This window comes from Ammodytes marinus (genome assembly GCF_949987685.1).
Source record: "Ammodytes marinus genome assembly, chromosome: 7".
NCBI lineage: Eukaryota > Metazoa > Chordata > Actinopteri > Uranoscopiformes > Ammodytidae > Ammodytes > Ammodytes marinus.
Genome location: NC_137211.1, coordinates 8,051,556 through 8,068,034, shown reverse-complemented (window position 1 = coordinate 8,068,034; position 16,479 = coordinate 8,051,556). Strand labels below are relative to the sequence as shown.

Genomic DNA, 16,479 nt, shown 5'->3' with positions numbered 1-16,479 from the left:
ATTTATGGCATCGATGTGCACTCCCAATTTTATGGAAATGATCACTGAACCCTAAGCATCAAGAGTGTCTACCAACTTTCTAAAAGCAGGGGCAAGTCAAATTGTAGTTGACATCAGGTTTGTAAACAATAACTGCAACAATGACAGTTGTTCTTGCCTCTCTTTGTCTACTGGGAATTTTTCTTTATGCCTTGGCTCAATGCACTGTCTCGGCATCAGAGTTTCAGCTGGAAGGAGACTATTTGATCGGTGGACTGTTTGATATTCATCATTCCAAGGACTCTGTTTATTGGGAGAGACCAGAATTCACTGACTGCTCCAGGTGAGTGTAAACCTTATGACGTTGAAACCAATGTAAGATACTTCAGGTCAATAGCTTTTGCTAGTACCACTTTTTTTCCTAAAGCAATTTTATTCATTGCTCAACGTTAAAAAAACATCAAATAGGCTTTTATGACGTCAGTACTTCTTCCATGAAATCCTCTTTTAGAAGAAACAGTAATACTTGAAAAATTAAACATTCTTTATTTTCTCTTCATCCTTTCCACAGTAAACAATTAATTCGGTCAAGTTATCAAAGGTTTCAGTTGATGAGATTTTCTGTAGAGGAAATCAATAATTCAACCAACCTACTGCCAAATGTATCTCTTGGGTATGAAATATTTGACCACTGCTCAGATACACAAAATTTCCCAGGAATTTTCAATCTCATCTCAGTCAATGGCTTGATCCAACCATGGGGGGATGTGGCCAAAGTGATTGCTGTAGTTGGCACTTATACAAGCACTGAGACACGGACTGCAGCGCCACTCTTCATGATGAATCTCATTCCAATGGTAAAACATGTTTTAAGATATTTTACTAGTAAGATCAAGTGATCAAACCATTTCAAAATAGCTTTCAACTTTTGAGAATATATTGGGACTATAAATAATAATTATTTCTGTATTACCTTTTCTGTATTACAGGTCAGTTATGGAGCTGCTAGCTCTATCTTCTCAGGAAAAAAGAATTTTCCCTCTTTCTTACGAACAGTGAATCCCAATAAAGATATCATAAGAGTGATTGTTAAGATTCTGCAGCATTTCAACTGGCGCTGGGTTGCTTTCCTTAATATTGATGATGATTACGGCAATGATGGACTGCAATTATTCATAGAAAGCATAAAGGACACTAACATCTGCCTGGCATATACCGAAGCCCTACATCCTTTTACAGATTACTCCCAAATATTCAAACAGATAGAGGCACAGAGGGTACGTATCATTATTGTTGTTGCTCCTGAATGGACTGCTGAAGCTCTCATTAAGTCAGCAATACGACTGAATGTCACAAACAAGGTGTGGATAGCAGGAGATGCATGGTCCCTAAACAAGGGGCTTCCCAAGGAGAAAGGAATTGAAAATATCGGAACTGTACTTGGTGTGGCTCTGCCAGAAATCCCAATACCTGGTTTCAGTGATTTTATCAATTCTTCAAAAAGCAAGACTCACTTTGAAAATGCAGAAAAAAACATGTTTTGCAATCAAGTTTGCAACTGCAGTAGTCTGAGTGCAAAAGATGTCATTGATGCAGACTCATCTTTCTCCTTCTCTGTATATGCTGCTGTATATGCAATAGCTAACGCCTTACACAATGTCCTACAATGTGGAGCTGGCAGTTGTAATGGCAACATTAAAGTTTACCCACACATGGTAAGTATTATATTATTTGAGTATTCATTTAATAATTTATCGTCACCATATGATTGGTTTCCAACAAGCAATCTTACAGAAATATTTTCAAAAACCTTTTAATCAAAATATTGGATAACACAAAGAAGTAATCAACAAGTTCTGAACTTTGTGTACCCACACCAGGTTCTAGCAGAGCTGAAGAAGTCAAACTTTACACTTTTAAACCGGAGTATTGAGTTTGATGAGAATGGTGACCCCAAATACGGAACCTACTCTATCATTTTCTGGAATCACAGGGGTCATACAGAGGAGATTGGCTTTCATAATTTTCACCCATCGTTCGATTTCTTCATAAACAACAGCAAAATTCAGTGGTTCACAAAGGGAGAAGTAAGTAAGTTTTTTTTCTATTAAGATTTATAATTTGACTTATAAGTACTTTGTTTTCCAAATTCTTCATGTGTTTGTTTCAGAGCAAATGTGCACAAAGATTTGTTTGATGGATTGCTGCGACTGGCATTTTAATTTCTTCTAGATATAATACTCTGTAATAATAACTATGATTACAAAGCCGTTTTGGAATTGTAAAAACCTTATATGTACTTTTCTGCCTTGTCTTGTACAGGTGCCTACTGCACTATGTTCCCCAGAATGTCCTGCAGGTTTTGCAAAAAGGTTAAATGGAATCCATCAATGCTGCTTCAATTGTGAAATCTGTTCGAATGGAACTTATGTCAACAGCACAGGTATTTTTCATGAGAGGAAGAAAATGAGTAAAATAAGTGCTGCTATTCTCGCCTTGAGGGAAGTTAATTTTACACTCTTTTTCAGTCATTTCATTTTGATTTTGCACCTTAAAGGTTACATTTTCACTTTCAACTCAACACTTCTCAAATAAACTAGAGCAATTGTTACTTCTAGGGTATACCACTGTAAACTGTAAGGCTATAGGTTTGGCATAAAGTAAAGACTCATAGGAGAACATCGATGTCACAGATTAAACTCAACTAATAGGTCCTTACACAGATTACTTTTCAAATGTTAAGCATAACTTCTATCTGTATCTCATGTAAAACAGAGGATCCCTACAGCTGCATCGACTGTAAGGAGACAGAATGGTCTGCAGCAGGAAGCACCTCTTGCAAACTGCGGCTGGTGGAGTACATCCCGTTCACAGACAGTGGAGCCATACTGATCATGTTGGGGGCCTGTGCCTTGATGGCTCTCACAATAGCCATGTCTGTTCTCTTTGCCATCAACTACAACACACCTGTTGTCAGATCTGCTGGGGGACCAATGTGCTTCCTAATTTTAGGCTGCCTCAGTCTGTGTAGTCTAAGTGTGTTTTTTTACTTTGATAAGCCAACACTTTCATTCTGTATCATGAGGTTCTTGCCATTTCTCTTGTTCTACACTGTTTGTGTAGCATGCTTTGTTGTGCGCTCTTTTCAAATTGTTTGTATTTTCAAAATGGCTGCCAAGTTCCCCAAGGTCCACAGTTGGTGGATGAAATATCATGGCCAATGGCTGGTCATCACTGTGGCATTTGTTACTCAGGCACTCTTACTTCTTTTTAACTATTGTTATGCAACACCAAAGCCCTACAATGAAACTGTTTGGTACCCAGACAAAATCATACTTGGTTGTGAAATGAATCTTAATGTATCCTCTGCTTCCCTGATTGTACTCTTATCTCTGTGCTCACTTTGTTTTATTTTCTCCTACATGGGAAAAGACCTCCCAAAAAATTACAATGAGGCCAAAGCAATAACCTTCTGTCTGCTCCTGCTGATCTTTACCTGGGTCATCTTTGCCACAGTGTATGTGCTCTACCGTGGCAAGTACATCCAAACTCTTAACGCTCTGGCAGTACTCTCCAGTCTCTACTCCTTTGTTGTGTGGTATTTCCTCCCAAAATGTTACATCATAATTTTCCAATCTTACAAAAACACACAGCAGTACTTCCAAGGACTCATTCAGGATTATACGAAAACAATTAGCCAGTAACAGCTTCAAGTTAATGTGTTACGTAGTCCAGAAGAACAGATCCTTCAATATTTTTAATTAATTCGGCTTTTTCGAGAAGATGTTCAAAAAACAGTACATAGTCATTTAATAACCTACACCCATGCTACCGGATCTGAGACATTGTATTCGGCACATCAGTGTGTTAGCTAAATGCTAAAGTCAGCATGCTAACATACTAACAATGCCAATGGTTACATGCTAAATTTAAAGGTGGAAAATACGTTTTCTACTAAATGCTTGTTTATATTTGAACTAACCTCGGCATTACATGACACTCAGAGCGAGTGCTCCAGCCGTCCAGACCCAAGCGTGGCGCTAATAGTTGCTTTGAAGCTGAGCATCTGTGTCATTGGATAAGCCCCCTGTGTCTGCTAGAGATGATGGAGGAGGCCTCTCGCGTCGGCAACCAATGCCGGGAGGCTGTGAACAAGCATTTGTCCTCAACGTGCTGGGAGTGAGACTGGGAGGGAGACTGTGTGTCTCGCACCAAGCCACTTTGTAAACATAGTCACTTTTGGAGCCTATGCTGTGTGTAAACACCAGATTTTTTTTCAACGCACACACACCTGATAGTTAGCAGATATTTTAGAAAATATTCGCTGGTTTTGACAAAAAAAAATTTGATTATAAACCTTATACTCCACCTTTGAACATGTATACTGTTTAGCCAGTTAGTATGCTATTATTTGCAACAAAGTGCAGCAGGGGCTAATATAAACATCATTATAGTAATTTAGTCATAAACCAAAGTATTAGACACATTTAAATTTTGCCCCAATGTTCACAATTGTTTCTTAGTAGTCTAGCAGATGTTGAGATATCTAACTGGTTAACGAAAACTTTGACTTGTTGGTTGAGCTAGAGGAAAAGTCTGGGGATCACGAAAGTTATTATGATTCATCCTCTGGGCACAGTAAATTTCGTACAACCAGGCAGACATTGCCACCCATATAACTGTGGTGCTAGTGTTGCAAAAAATCTGAGCAGCCATAACATTCTTTTTTTTTGGCACTATGGATCGCAATGTCTGCCTGTTGGTTAATCTTTCGAGGGGTTGTTTTTTCCACTGCTTTGATTCAGATTGAAATGTATCAGCAACGTCTATGATTGTCATGAAAAGAAATAGCCTATGCATGACATTCATGAGAGGCATCCTTCTGGCCCTTGTGACTCTCTTACTTTTCTTCGAGTGCCAACAGGGGGTCACAGTTTTCACTAAGTCTGTGTGAAATATATAATCATGTATTTGATGGTTTGGTAAAGAATTTTGTACAGACATTTATCGTTTCCTAAAGATGAATCCATTTAGTAACTTTCTGACTTTTGATCTAGTGTCACCATTGACATTCTATGATTTTAAGAGAATTGTCTCAACAACAATTAAATCCCTCGCCATGATATTTGAATAAAAGAAAAACACATGTCCTGAAAAGGATGAATTGCTTTAACTTCTCCTTTTCCCCTTCACTTTTTATCTTGACCCATCATTATTCAGAGCTGGCTAATGGCACAGGCAGTAGGCCTAAAGGCAAATGCTGCCCATAAAGTTGAGTTCTACTGTGACTTTCTAAAAGAATGCATTTATTTTTTTACCTAAACCCAATCTTCCTGTTTCCTCTGTAATCAGAATCTGTTGCATCGATACAAGTGTGTGGTTGAATTTCTTATAGTATTTAGAGTTGTGGCATTTGGCCTTTCTGACTGACTGGCTATTTGTCAAGTTATAAATTATACAGTCCACCGAGCCATAAGCTTTACGATTTACACTTGTTTGATGATATTGCCTAATTGTACAGGTTTTATTGAAGAGGGGCAGATATTAACTTAAAAGGTTTCAGTCCATATTACCATGGCAATTATAAATAAAGCCAATTTTCAAATGGTAGTTTATGATACAGTTAAATTACCCACATGCCAGACCATTCTGTCCTTGCTATACAAGTATATCATCTCCACTCAGTAATTGAAATGTTTCAATGTCTAAAATGCTGAATTCATCATACGTGAATAATAGCAGGTCACAAATACTTACACAAGAGAAAGAACTATTGTAATAAGATGTTTCCTTGCACTTGCATAACTTGACAAAGATAATGCAACTGACATGTGCCTTATAGGCCAACAGATAGATCCTATGTAGGCTTTCAGTGATAATCCACGTATAGTTTTAATGTTAAGTCCTGCAATAATTTTGGTATTTTCATGTACAGTGATCATGTAACAGTTATATAGATTCAATAAAGACATAAAATGGAATGTGTGTGTGTCTTCCTTTCTGTTCAACAGAGGTTGCTTTGACACCAATGTCACTACATAAAGGCATTACTTTACTGTGACGCTGTCTTCATCCCAGAATACAGACACACTTTGAATATCTTTGTGTAACTGAAGTTTTCTTTTATTTATTTATTTAAATCAAATTAGTGTGCCAGATTTATGTGCAGTTGTTGATTCATAGTTTTGGGTATGCGTGGGCACCTTGTTCAGAGACACAGTACATTTAAGATTTTAACTCATTACCCTGGAGTTCTAAAGGTTACCTTACCCTATTATACAATTTGTTTTCTTAGTGCCTGTATCAGTCAGTGCGTTTACATGCAGACTCATAATCGGGTAACTAAACGAATAAGACCTCAACAGGACTTTTAAACTGCATGTAAACACCTTTATCCGATCTACTTCGGACACAAATCGGCACAATAACGGACAAGAGAAGTCGGATAAGAACACCTAGATAACTCGTTCATTGTCGGCTTTCTCTCTGCATGTATACAGGGATCGGACATCGCATATCGGACTTCTCGTTCTGCGCTTGTGTGCCTGCGCGTCATAGACATTATAATGTCTATGCTGCGCGTGATAGGGTTATTGACGGAAGGGAACCGGACGTGGCTCTAAAACCACTTGTTGAAAGCATGGTTGAAAGGGCTACAGCGCCACCTAGCATAGTGGAGACAGCCATGCATCGGACATTTATCCGATTTCTGAAAGGCCATGTATACTCAGACAAGTGACACGGTCCGTTCGAGTGTCTTGTTCGATATATGTGATAATCCAATCTAGTTGTGCCATGGAAACGCACTGACTGAGTCTTTGTCTCTGAAAGAAAAATTGTAAATATAAAATGATTATTTATTTTTTAAGAGAGAGAACATCTGTACACCCCTGATATGGGTTGCCCTATTAAAATCTCTATTTTACTACTAGCATACTGTAACATATCATCATATATATTTTCAAATTGCATAAATCCTGCAATTCATTAAGTGAATTACTTTTTACCCATGCCTCTTTAGCAACAATGTTTTTATTTAGTTTTGTTTCATTAAAATCAAAACATAACATGAAACATAAGTTCTCTCAATCAAATGTGCCGTCCGGGTAATGGAAAAGCTTATAGTTTTTGTCCATGCATAGAAGCTGACACCTGCCTCTGTTATTATTTGCTTTCAGTTTGAGCAACAAGATATAGTTCAGTTGGCCGTGTGTAATTTTATGATGGAAACATTTAGGAAGTAAAACTAACTAACCCTCAACTAACTAAATCTAAATACAAGGTAACAAACTGTGCCAGCCACATTAGTGATTAGCAACTGAAAGTTCAAGCATTTCATAGCAATACTGCCAAGAACCAAAATTGTAGTTTACCCACCTCATGAATATCAACCACTGCATCACCCTACAATCTATCTCTCCTGCAAATGAGGGGCCCATTTCTTCCTACCAAGAAGAACGAAGAGTTCCGACCTGGATTCAAATTTTGGTGAGTGTCTGGCTCATGGCCTGGCCATCTACCAAATGTCATGCACAGAGTATTTGAAAATTATGTCCATTCAAATGATCTGTGTGGCCAAATATTAGGTCATGCAGAGCTCATTTGTAAGAGGATGCATTAGGATCTTATTACCATAAACAAGATACCAGGTTAACCTTTTTTTATGAAGCATCCATCAGCCCTTGTCCAGATTAGTGGTCTGACACACCTTCAATTCCAATCCTGTTCAAACATTTCAACTGTTTTTTGGCGCTATTCTATATGGTATACCATTTGATCCTAGAGCACGAAATATTGGTTCCTTTATGTTACATTTGAAATATTGTTCTGGTCTAAAAAAGTATTTGGTATTTTTTTCCAGTCCATGCTTCACTCAATTAAAGTAGTAGTTATGAGCATATCATGTATTTAATGTTGAAATCAGGCTGATAGGAAGTAAAGTATTAATTAATTAATAGAATTACCAACTTTCAAGGGAGGTGTACAGTGTCAGGATGGAGTGATGCAGATGACCAAGAGATTTGAGCATACATGGGACTACTCATCCTAGCAGGTGTGTATCGGTCGAGAGGGGAATCCACCCGCAGCCTGTGGGATGACCAGAGTGGGAGACCAGTTTTCAGGGCCACCATGTCCCACAAACGATTTGAAATGCTAAGTGCCAGCCTCCGCTTTGACGATCGACTCACAAGTCCTGCTAACCACAAAGAGGATAAGCTGTCTAGGATGAGTAGTCCCATGTATGCTCGAATCTCTTGGTCATCTGCATCACTCCATCCTGACACTGTACGCCTCCCTTGTAAGTTGGTCATTCCCACAATCAGCTGGATCATTTCAGGAGTGATGAAAAGGTCAAATGACGATGCTATATCGTGGATCCTTGATATTGCATATGTGTAGGGCCTGGAATCATGCCGGTGGGTGCGGGAATGTAGCGGAAGGTATTGGCATGAGATGGAGACCAGACTTGCCCGTTCTTCGTTGTCCACTCAACGTTAGGATGGACAGGAACCTCTGTCTCGTCTTCACTGTCCGAGGAAATGGCACTCACAGTAGTGGAGGTATTGAGTGAAAATTCAATATCAGATTCCCCTGTGAAGTCTTCTTCAGAGTCCTGCAGCTCGCTGTCTGAAGATTGCTCCAGGACCATCTCTAAAACCTCTCTATCACTAAAACGCCTCTTAATTTTTGCTCCTTCTCTTTCTCCAGGGGCCTCATTTATCAACAGTGCGTAGAAAAGGTTCTAAATTCACTCTTACGAATGAAATTTAGTATGTGCTTAAGTACAAAAAAATCGGTATTTATCAAACGTGCGCTGGCCTATCGTACGCACACCAGTAAGTCATCAATCTTGATAAATCCCACATGTTCTTAAGTACCATGCTCGTTCACGCTCAGAACATTTGCATTCAGAAACGCCTCCAATTAACCATATATGGTCACAACACATCCCTTTATCAACCATGTGAATGTGTTTTATCCCTCTCCGCTACGATGGCAAAGAGGGCAACGAAAAGAAACTTCTCCAACACATAAATGGAAACCCTTGTAAACGAGGTTGAATCAAAGCAAAACATATTTTGTTGGCTCACTTAGTGCAGGCATTAAAACAAAAGAATGCTTGCTGCGTGGGAAAATGTGATATTTTCGAGCAAGTTGTAAGGCAAAGGCATTGATTGGGGTCCGCGATCTGACAACTTTACGTGCAGTCATTCATAAACTCTTTCAATAAATAAGAGATGAAGATAAGTTCCTAACAACATTGTTACTAAGTGAAATGAGAGATTGGCGAGTCTGGCGAGTCACCGCGGCTCGTCCAGCTCACAGCTGAGTGCTGTCAGATGAGACGCACAGAGAGCATCGGAGGGATCCTCCGCTTCAAAACATGTAAATGTGACACATTTAATGAATAATCAATTAGAGCTTACCTAAAAATAAGTGAGCCATATAACTATTTATTGCATTTAGGATGTTAGCTCATTTGGACGCTGTTTTGACCGTCTGTTTTCATTGATGAATTGGCGATTTTACATCTACTTCAGTTTCATTACTGAGTCGTGATCAGTGTTCTTAAAGAAACTTAGATTATAAAACAAGAGGTCCAAAACACAGATGATGATTAAACAAACAAATGTATGACTTTATATTACCCTAGAAATGCACGGGTGGATTTGACGCGTGGCGATCATAGATATAAAGAGAACGCTGGCGGTTCTAGTGTTAATGCAGACGTTGAAACTCTTAAATGCTTTGCTTTGTGCTTGTAATATCGCTATTCTACCACTAGATTATGTTCGTAAGCATGGTCAGAGTTGTGCTTACATTTACACACATTCATAAGTCTAAGTACATTTTGGTAAATTCCATACTTTGCGTGGCAATGTTCTTACGCCCTACTTACGCACAGATTTGTGCGTAAGTACGGTTGATAAATGAGGCCCCAGGTCTTTCTCCTCTCTGCCCACTTTTGGAATGACACCTCAGCCAAGCTGCATGTTTAACTTTGGCTGTGAAAGCAGCCAGGTGCATAAACACACTAACTGTTGTTTTCCTTTTTGTTTTTGAGTACATCAAAGGCAGAAGGCCATGTTTTACTCAAGCACCACACATGAAACACATCGTTGAAAAGATGCCCTTTTCACCCCTGAAATTATCAGTGCATGCTTACAGTTTCACACTGACTCTCACACACGCACACGCATACGCACGCACACACACACACACACAAAAGATATTGGGCTGAATGGGCTCCCCTGGTAGTCACACGGCTCCATATTAGAACGGTCAAAAATACAAGAATTTCATGCATGGACCTACAAAGGGAAAATAGTTAAATCTAGTGGAATACAGTAAAAATTTCAAATATGACTGCTTATCTTCTGAATGAAATGCTAACATTACAAAATGCATGATTTTATAGCAGAAATGCAATGAGATTAAAAAAGGTGGTTTTGAATGGAAGTGGATGGGGCACTTTCTGCCTCGAAGGAATATCTGGCACTACATAGAAAATACAAATGCAATCAAATCAAATTGGTTGCTAATCTTTGACATATCCCACACTCTAATCACCAGTAATGCCTCATCCCCCTACTATTTGTTATATGGAAAATAATTCCTTTTTTGTGTGTTTTTTTTATGAATAATAAATACTTCTAATAATTAAACTGGCATTTAAAGAGTTAAAATCCTAAAATTTATCAAATAGTTGATCATTTTGATCAGGGCTGAAGTTGATTAAGGGATTCGAGCAAAAAAAAATCAGAAAAAAATATTGATGTATGAGGATTTTATTGCAGATTTTGTGTGCGTACATTTTTGGCTCAAAGGTGGTGAGAGGGTGCTTTATGTTACATCTGGCACTACATAAAAAATACTAATGCAATCAAATCAAATTGGTTGCTAATCTTTGACCTATCCCATACTCTAATCACCACTAATGCCGGAACTGTAAACTAAATTGCCCTTCTTGGGATAAATAAAGCTTTTTCTGATTCTGATTCTGATTCTGACATCCCCCTACTATTTATTTTATGGAAAATAATAAATTTTTTGTGTTTTTTGGTAAGAAATATTGAAATAATTCAAATGCTTAAACTGGCATTTAAAGGGTTAAAATCCTGAAAATGATGAATGAATGTTTGGTAGTTTTGAGCCGGTGAGAAGTTGTTAAAGAGATTTATGCAAAAAAAAGCAGAAAACAATATTGATGTATGATGATTTAATAGCACTTTTTGCGAGTGTGGATATTTTTGGCTCAAAGGTGGTGAGTGTATAGTAAACTTACTGACAGAGTATGAAACACATGTATGAGTTAAAGACGTTGGATTTCTAAAATTTGACTCAAAAGAAAAGTTCCTAGGGGGCGCCCTTAGCTCAGTTGGTAGGGTGTCCCCCCTATGGGCCTCGGCCAGCAGCGGACCCGGGTTCGATTCCAGCCCGCGGTCGCTCTCTGCATGTCACTCCCCTCTCTGCCCCATTTCAACTCTGTCTCTACACTATCTCAATAAAGCATAAAAATGCCAAAAAATATCTAAAAAAAAAAAGAAAAAAAAAGTTCCTGCTAAAAATCATGCCAAAAGCTTTAACACAGCCAAAATTATTGCCAAATCAAAAAAAAAAGTCTACAAAAATGGGAGAGGAGGGCACAAGGGTTAAAGTATGATTATCAAGGATTACCAGATTGATTTATGAAAGAGGTACTATAGCCTATTTGGTAGTCCTTGGCATTGTGTGAGTTTATGCCTGTTTTCTATCCGAACCACTACATCCCCTGTTTAATATAAATATAAGCTTTTTAGAAACATTACATAATAATACTTTTGTTGCAGTAACAAAATAATCATTCTCTAACCTAGACGAACGTAGCGCAGAAGCTGGCCGTTCTGCACCAAAAGTTGCCATGCAAAAAATTTAACAAAAACGGAAAAAAAAAAAGAAGCCGATCAAATACACGCTAAATCTCATTCCTAAAATACCCCAAAAGAAGGTGCCATCACTTGGGCAATCACATTAGACAACTTGATTGAAATAAACTGAAGCTGACGACACACTCAAAAAGTCAGGTTACAATTACCAAACAGTAAACTAACTTGTGCAGTGCCAGTGACATGAGGGTGTCATCACACAAGAGAGAGAGAGAGCTTTGCATTCTTATTTTTTACTATTTGTCCTATGTTGTTTGTTCAATGCTCAGTCACGTCTTTGAAGTCATGTATGACAAAGAGCAGTTCGGGTAAGGAGCAGCGATTAGTTGGGGAGAAAAGAAAGAAACGCCAAAGGACGCTTTGTTCTAGTTCATAATAGTTCAACTCTGTGTGTAGTCATGTTAGATGTTTTTTGCATACTTATTTGTCTACTCTCCCTCAACCGTCCAGAGGCCTTTATTTATGCATAGTAGCCATGTATTCCCAAGTGCATGGAAATGAACACCGAGGGTTTGTGTATATGAGTATTGCATTGCATATTAAGGGCAGAGACTTATCCCAAGTTCACGTCAGCTTGGTAATGGTAATTACAACAATGAAGAATGTTCTTGCTTTGCTGTATCTACTCGGATCTATTTCACATGCCTTGGCTCAATGCACTGTCCCAGCCTCAGAGTTTCAACTTCAAGGAGAGTATTTGCTCGGTGGACTCTTTGATATTCATCATGTCTCTGCCCCTGTTCGTCAAGACCGACCAGAAGTCATCGACTGCTCCAGGTGAGAGATATAATGACAAACTCTTGGTTTAACAGAGTATACCCTTGTTGAACCTTTAAGGAACCAATTCTCCTTTTTCTCAATGCAAGTGAGAAGCCCCCCTTTGTAACATCTGCAGAGAGGTATGGAGATTGAAAATGATAATTCAAAGAAAATCCTCCTGCTGTCCTTTTTCTGTCCACAGGAAACCCTTAATTCTGTCAAGTTATCAGAGGTTTCAGTTGATGAGATTCACTGTAGAGGAAATCAATAACTCTACCATCCTCCTGCCAAATGTATCCCTCGGCTATGATGTGTTTGACCACTGCTCAGATACACACAATTTCCCAGGAATTTTGAAACTCATCTCAGTGAATGGCTTGATCCAACCATGGGTTGACCCACGCGAGAATCTGTCCAAAGTGTCCAAAATGATAGCAGTGGTTGGCCCTTTTTCAAGCTCTAACACTCTGGCTGTAGCCCCATTCTTCATGATGGATCTCATTCCTGTGGTAAGTTTGCCAACTATTGTTCTTTATAACAAAATCCCCAGTGATAAAATCTATGAAATGATAAGGTATAACATTTTTGAACTTGAAATAAAACAGCATGTAACCTGACATGAGAATGTATTGGTTCTGAAAAAATATTTATTTCTGTAATACTCTTTCAACAGGTCAGTTATGGAGCTGCCAGCTCTGCCTTTTCGACAAAACTGAAATTTCCCTCTTTCCTTAGAACAGTGCATCCCAATACAGAAGTCATAGAAGTGTTTGTTAACATTGTGCAACACTTCAACTGGCGTTGGGTTGCTTTCCTTAACAGTGATGATGACTATGGCAAAGATGGACTGGAATTGTTCATAAAGAGAATTAAGGATACTGAGATCTGCCTGGCATTCGCTCAAGGAGTCAATGAAAATACAAATTTCTCCCAAATGTTTAAACAAATAAAGGAACAGAGGATAGGCACCATTATTGTTTTTGTTACAGAAATGACTGCAGAAGCGCTCATTGAGTCAGCAATACAATTAAATATCACAAACAAGGTGTGGATAGCGGCGGACACCTGGTCCTTAAACAAGAGGCTTCCCAAGGAAAAAGGAATCAAAAATATCGGAACTGTACTTGGTGTGTCTCAGCCAGTAGTCCCAATACCTGGCTTTAGTAATTTTATCTATTCTTTCAAAAGCCAGAATCATTGTGAAAATACCGAAGAAAACACGTTTTGTAATCAATTTTGCAACTGCAGTAGCCTGAGTGCGGAAGATATCATTTTTATGGACCCATCTTATTCTTTTCCTGTATATTCTGCTGTATATGCCATTGCTCATGCCTTACACAATGCCTTACAATGTGAAGCTGGCAAATGTAATAGAAATATTACAGTGTACCAACACATGGTAAGTAAATACAAATTATTACATAATTTATTTTATTTAACAATCTATATATATTACAATGTTTTACAAGAAAGCTTTGATATGCCTATCATTACTTTAATGTGTTTTTCAATAATCACTCATAAAACATATAATATATGCACTTTACATCCTCAAAGTACAATTTCCTTGGGATTAATACAAAAAGAAAAAACAAACAAAAAAATGTATACAATGCATCAATCCCTTTTGAAAGCAAAAGTTGGTGAAAGCCTAATATGGTTATCTCATCGACCTATTTAATCAATGTAAAATAAAAAGAAGTCATCATCATTATCTGAACTTAATGCTCCCACATCAGGTTCTAGCAGAGCTGAAGAGGTCAAACTTTACACTTTTAAACCGGAGTATTTGGTTTAATGAGAATGGTGACCCCAACTTTGGATCCTACTACATTGTTTTCTGGAACCACAGTGGTGAAGCAGAAGAGATCGGCTTTTATAAATCAGCCCATTATTCCATCAACAGCACCAAAATTCAGTGGCACACAAACGGAAAAGTAAGTTGTTTTTTCAAGTAGAGATCTGCAGCATGTTGATTATGTTTCTTCACCCTTCCACTGGATGTGTGCATATGCGTTCAAAGACAGATTGGTCTGGGAATAGCAATGGCAGTGGCTTATTATCAAGAAAATAAACAGAAAGCGGTTGTTCATGGTATAATTTCAGGGGATGTCTAAACATACTGTATGCAGTGTAAAATAAGATGTTCACGTTTTACAAATCCTGACTGTCTTATCCCTCCTCTTTGCTTCTATCCTTAACACCAATATGTTTTACTTATTTTGCTGTTAAAACATTTTATTTTACAGGTGCCTACTTCACTATGTTCGCCAGGATGTCCTGTAGGTTTTGCTAAAACGCAAGATGGAATGCACAAATGCTGCTTCAAATGCACACTCTGTCCAAATAGAACTTATATCAACAGCACAGGTAAATTACTATATATAAGAGGGAAAATAATTAGTAAAAGCAGTTCTGTCATTCTTGCCTTGATGACAGCTAAGTGTAGACTGTTTAACTTTATTGCATGGCTATGAGTCATTTCATGATAATTGGACAAAGCTATATAAGCTATATATATAGTAACTTTCAACTGACTAATGAAATGACAAATCTCAAGCTTAATCGGTAAAGATTACTTTGAAAGTTTTTGCTATTTCCTTCTGCATCACATGGACAATTCCATTCCAATTTCCTTTCCTTCTTGTCTTGCAAAAAAAATTATTACTATGAATAACAAAAGTGTGTTTGCCCCCCAAATACATTTTCAGACGCCAATTTATTGACAGTCTGTCCCTCCCTCAAGCAAAACATAGAATCCCTACATGGTGTCAGGAGAACTTAATGTACAAAACATGAACACAGTAACACTGCTTCCTCAGCTGCATGATATCTTCTCTAAAGTTAACCTTACTGGCAATCTGTTTTTCCATTGTGTAAAACAGAGGACCCCTACAGCTGCATCGACTGTAAGGAGACAGAATGGTCTGCAGCAGGAAGCACCTCATGTAAACTGCGGCTGGTGGAGTACATCCCGTTCACAGACAGTGGAGCCATACTGATCATGTTGGGGGCCTTTGCCCTGATGGCTCTCACACTAGCCATGACCGTTCTCTTTGCCATCAACTACAACACACCTGTTGTCAGATCTGCTGGGGGACCAATGTGCTTCCTTATTTTAGGCTGCCTCAGTCTGTGTAGTCTAAGTGTGTTTTTTCACTTTGGTAAACCAACACTTTCATTCTGTATCTTGAGGTTCATGCCCTTTCTCTTGTTCTACACTATTTGTCTAGCATGCTTTGTTGTGCGCTCTTTTCAAATTGTTTGCATTTTCAAAATGGCTGCCAAGTTCCCCAAGCTCCACAGTTGGTGGATAAAATATCATGGCCAATGGCTGGTCATCACTGTGGCATTTGTTACTCAGGCAATCTTACTTCTTTTTAGCTATTGTTTTGCCCCCCCTAAACCATACAATGAAACTGTTTGGTACCCAGACAAAATCATACTTGGTTGTGAAATGAATTTTAACGTATCCTCTGCTTCCCTGATTGTACTCTTATCTCTGTGCTCACTTTGCTTTATTTTCTCCTACATGGGAAAAGACCTCCCAAAAAATTACAATGAGGCCAAAGCAATAACCTTTTGTCTGCTCCTGCTGATCCTTACCTGGATCATCTTTGCCACAGTGTATGTGCTCTACCGTGGCAAGTACATCCAAACTATTAATGCTCTGGCAGTACTCTCCAGTCTCTACTCCTTTCTGCTGTGGTATTTCCTCACAAAATGTTACATCATAATTTTTCAATCCCACAGAAACACACAACAGTACTTCCAAGGACTCATTCAGAATTACACCAAAACAATTAGCCAGTAG

At 38.4% G+C, this 16,479-nt stretch overlaps 2 protein-coding genes across 2 annotated transcripts; both read left to right on the top strand.

The window, feature by feature from the left end:
- Positions 1-775: 775 nt before the first annotated feature.
- LOC307253659 (taste receptor type 1 member 1-like) lies at positions 776-3,683 on the top strand (the record flags this gene model as incomplete). The annotated part of the gene is made up of 5 exons (XM_080031780.1): positions 776-836; positions 969-1,694; positions 1,860-2,066; positions 2,302-2,422; positions 2,755-3,683. Exons 1-5 carry the CDS (start codon positions 816-818, stop codon positions 3,681-3,683), a joined length of 2,004 nt encoding a protein of 667 aa, XP_079887906.1. The 5' UTR covers positions 776-815.
- An 8,818-nt stretch (positions 3,684-12,501) lies between these two features.
- Positions 12,502-16,479, top strand: LOC307253592 (taste receptor type 1 member 1-like; the record flags this gene model as incomplete). Its single annotated transcript, XM_080031701.1, has 6 exons — positions 12,502-12,683; positions 12,868-13,174; positions 13,339-14,064; positions 14,405-14,602; positions 14,915-15,035; positions 15,551-16,479. 6 exons carry the CDS (start codon positions 12,502-12,504, stop codon positions 16,477-16,479), a joined length of 2,463 nt encoding a protein of 820 aa, XP_079887827.1.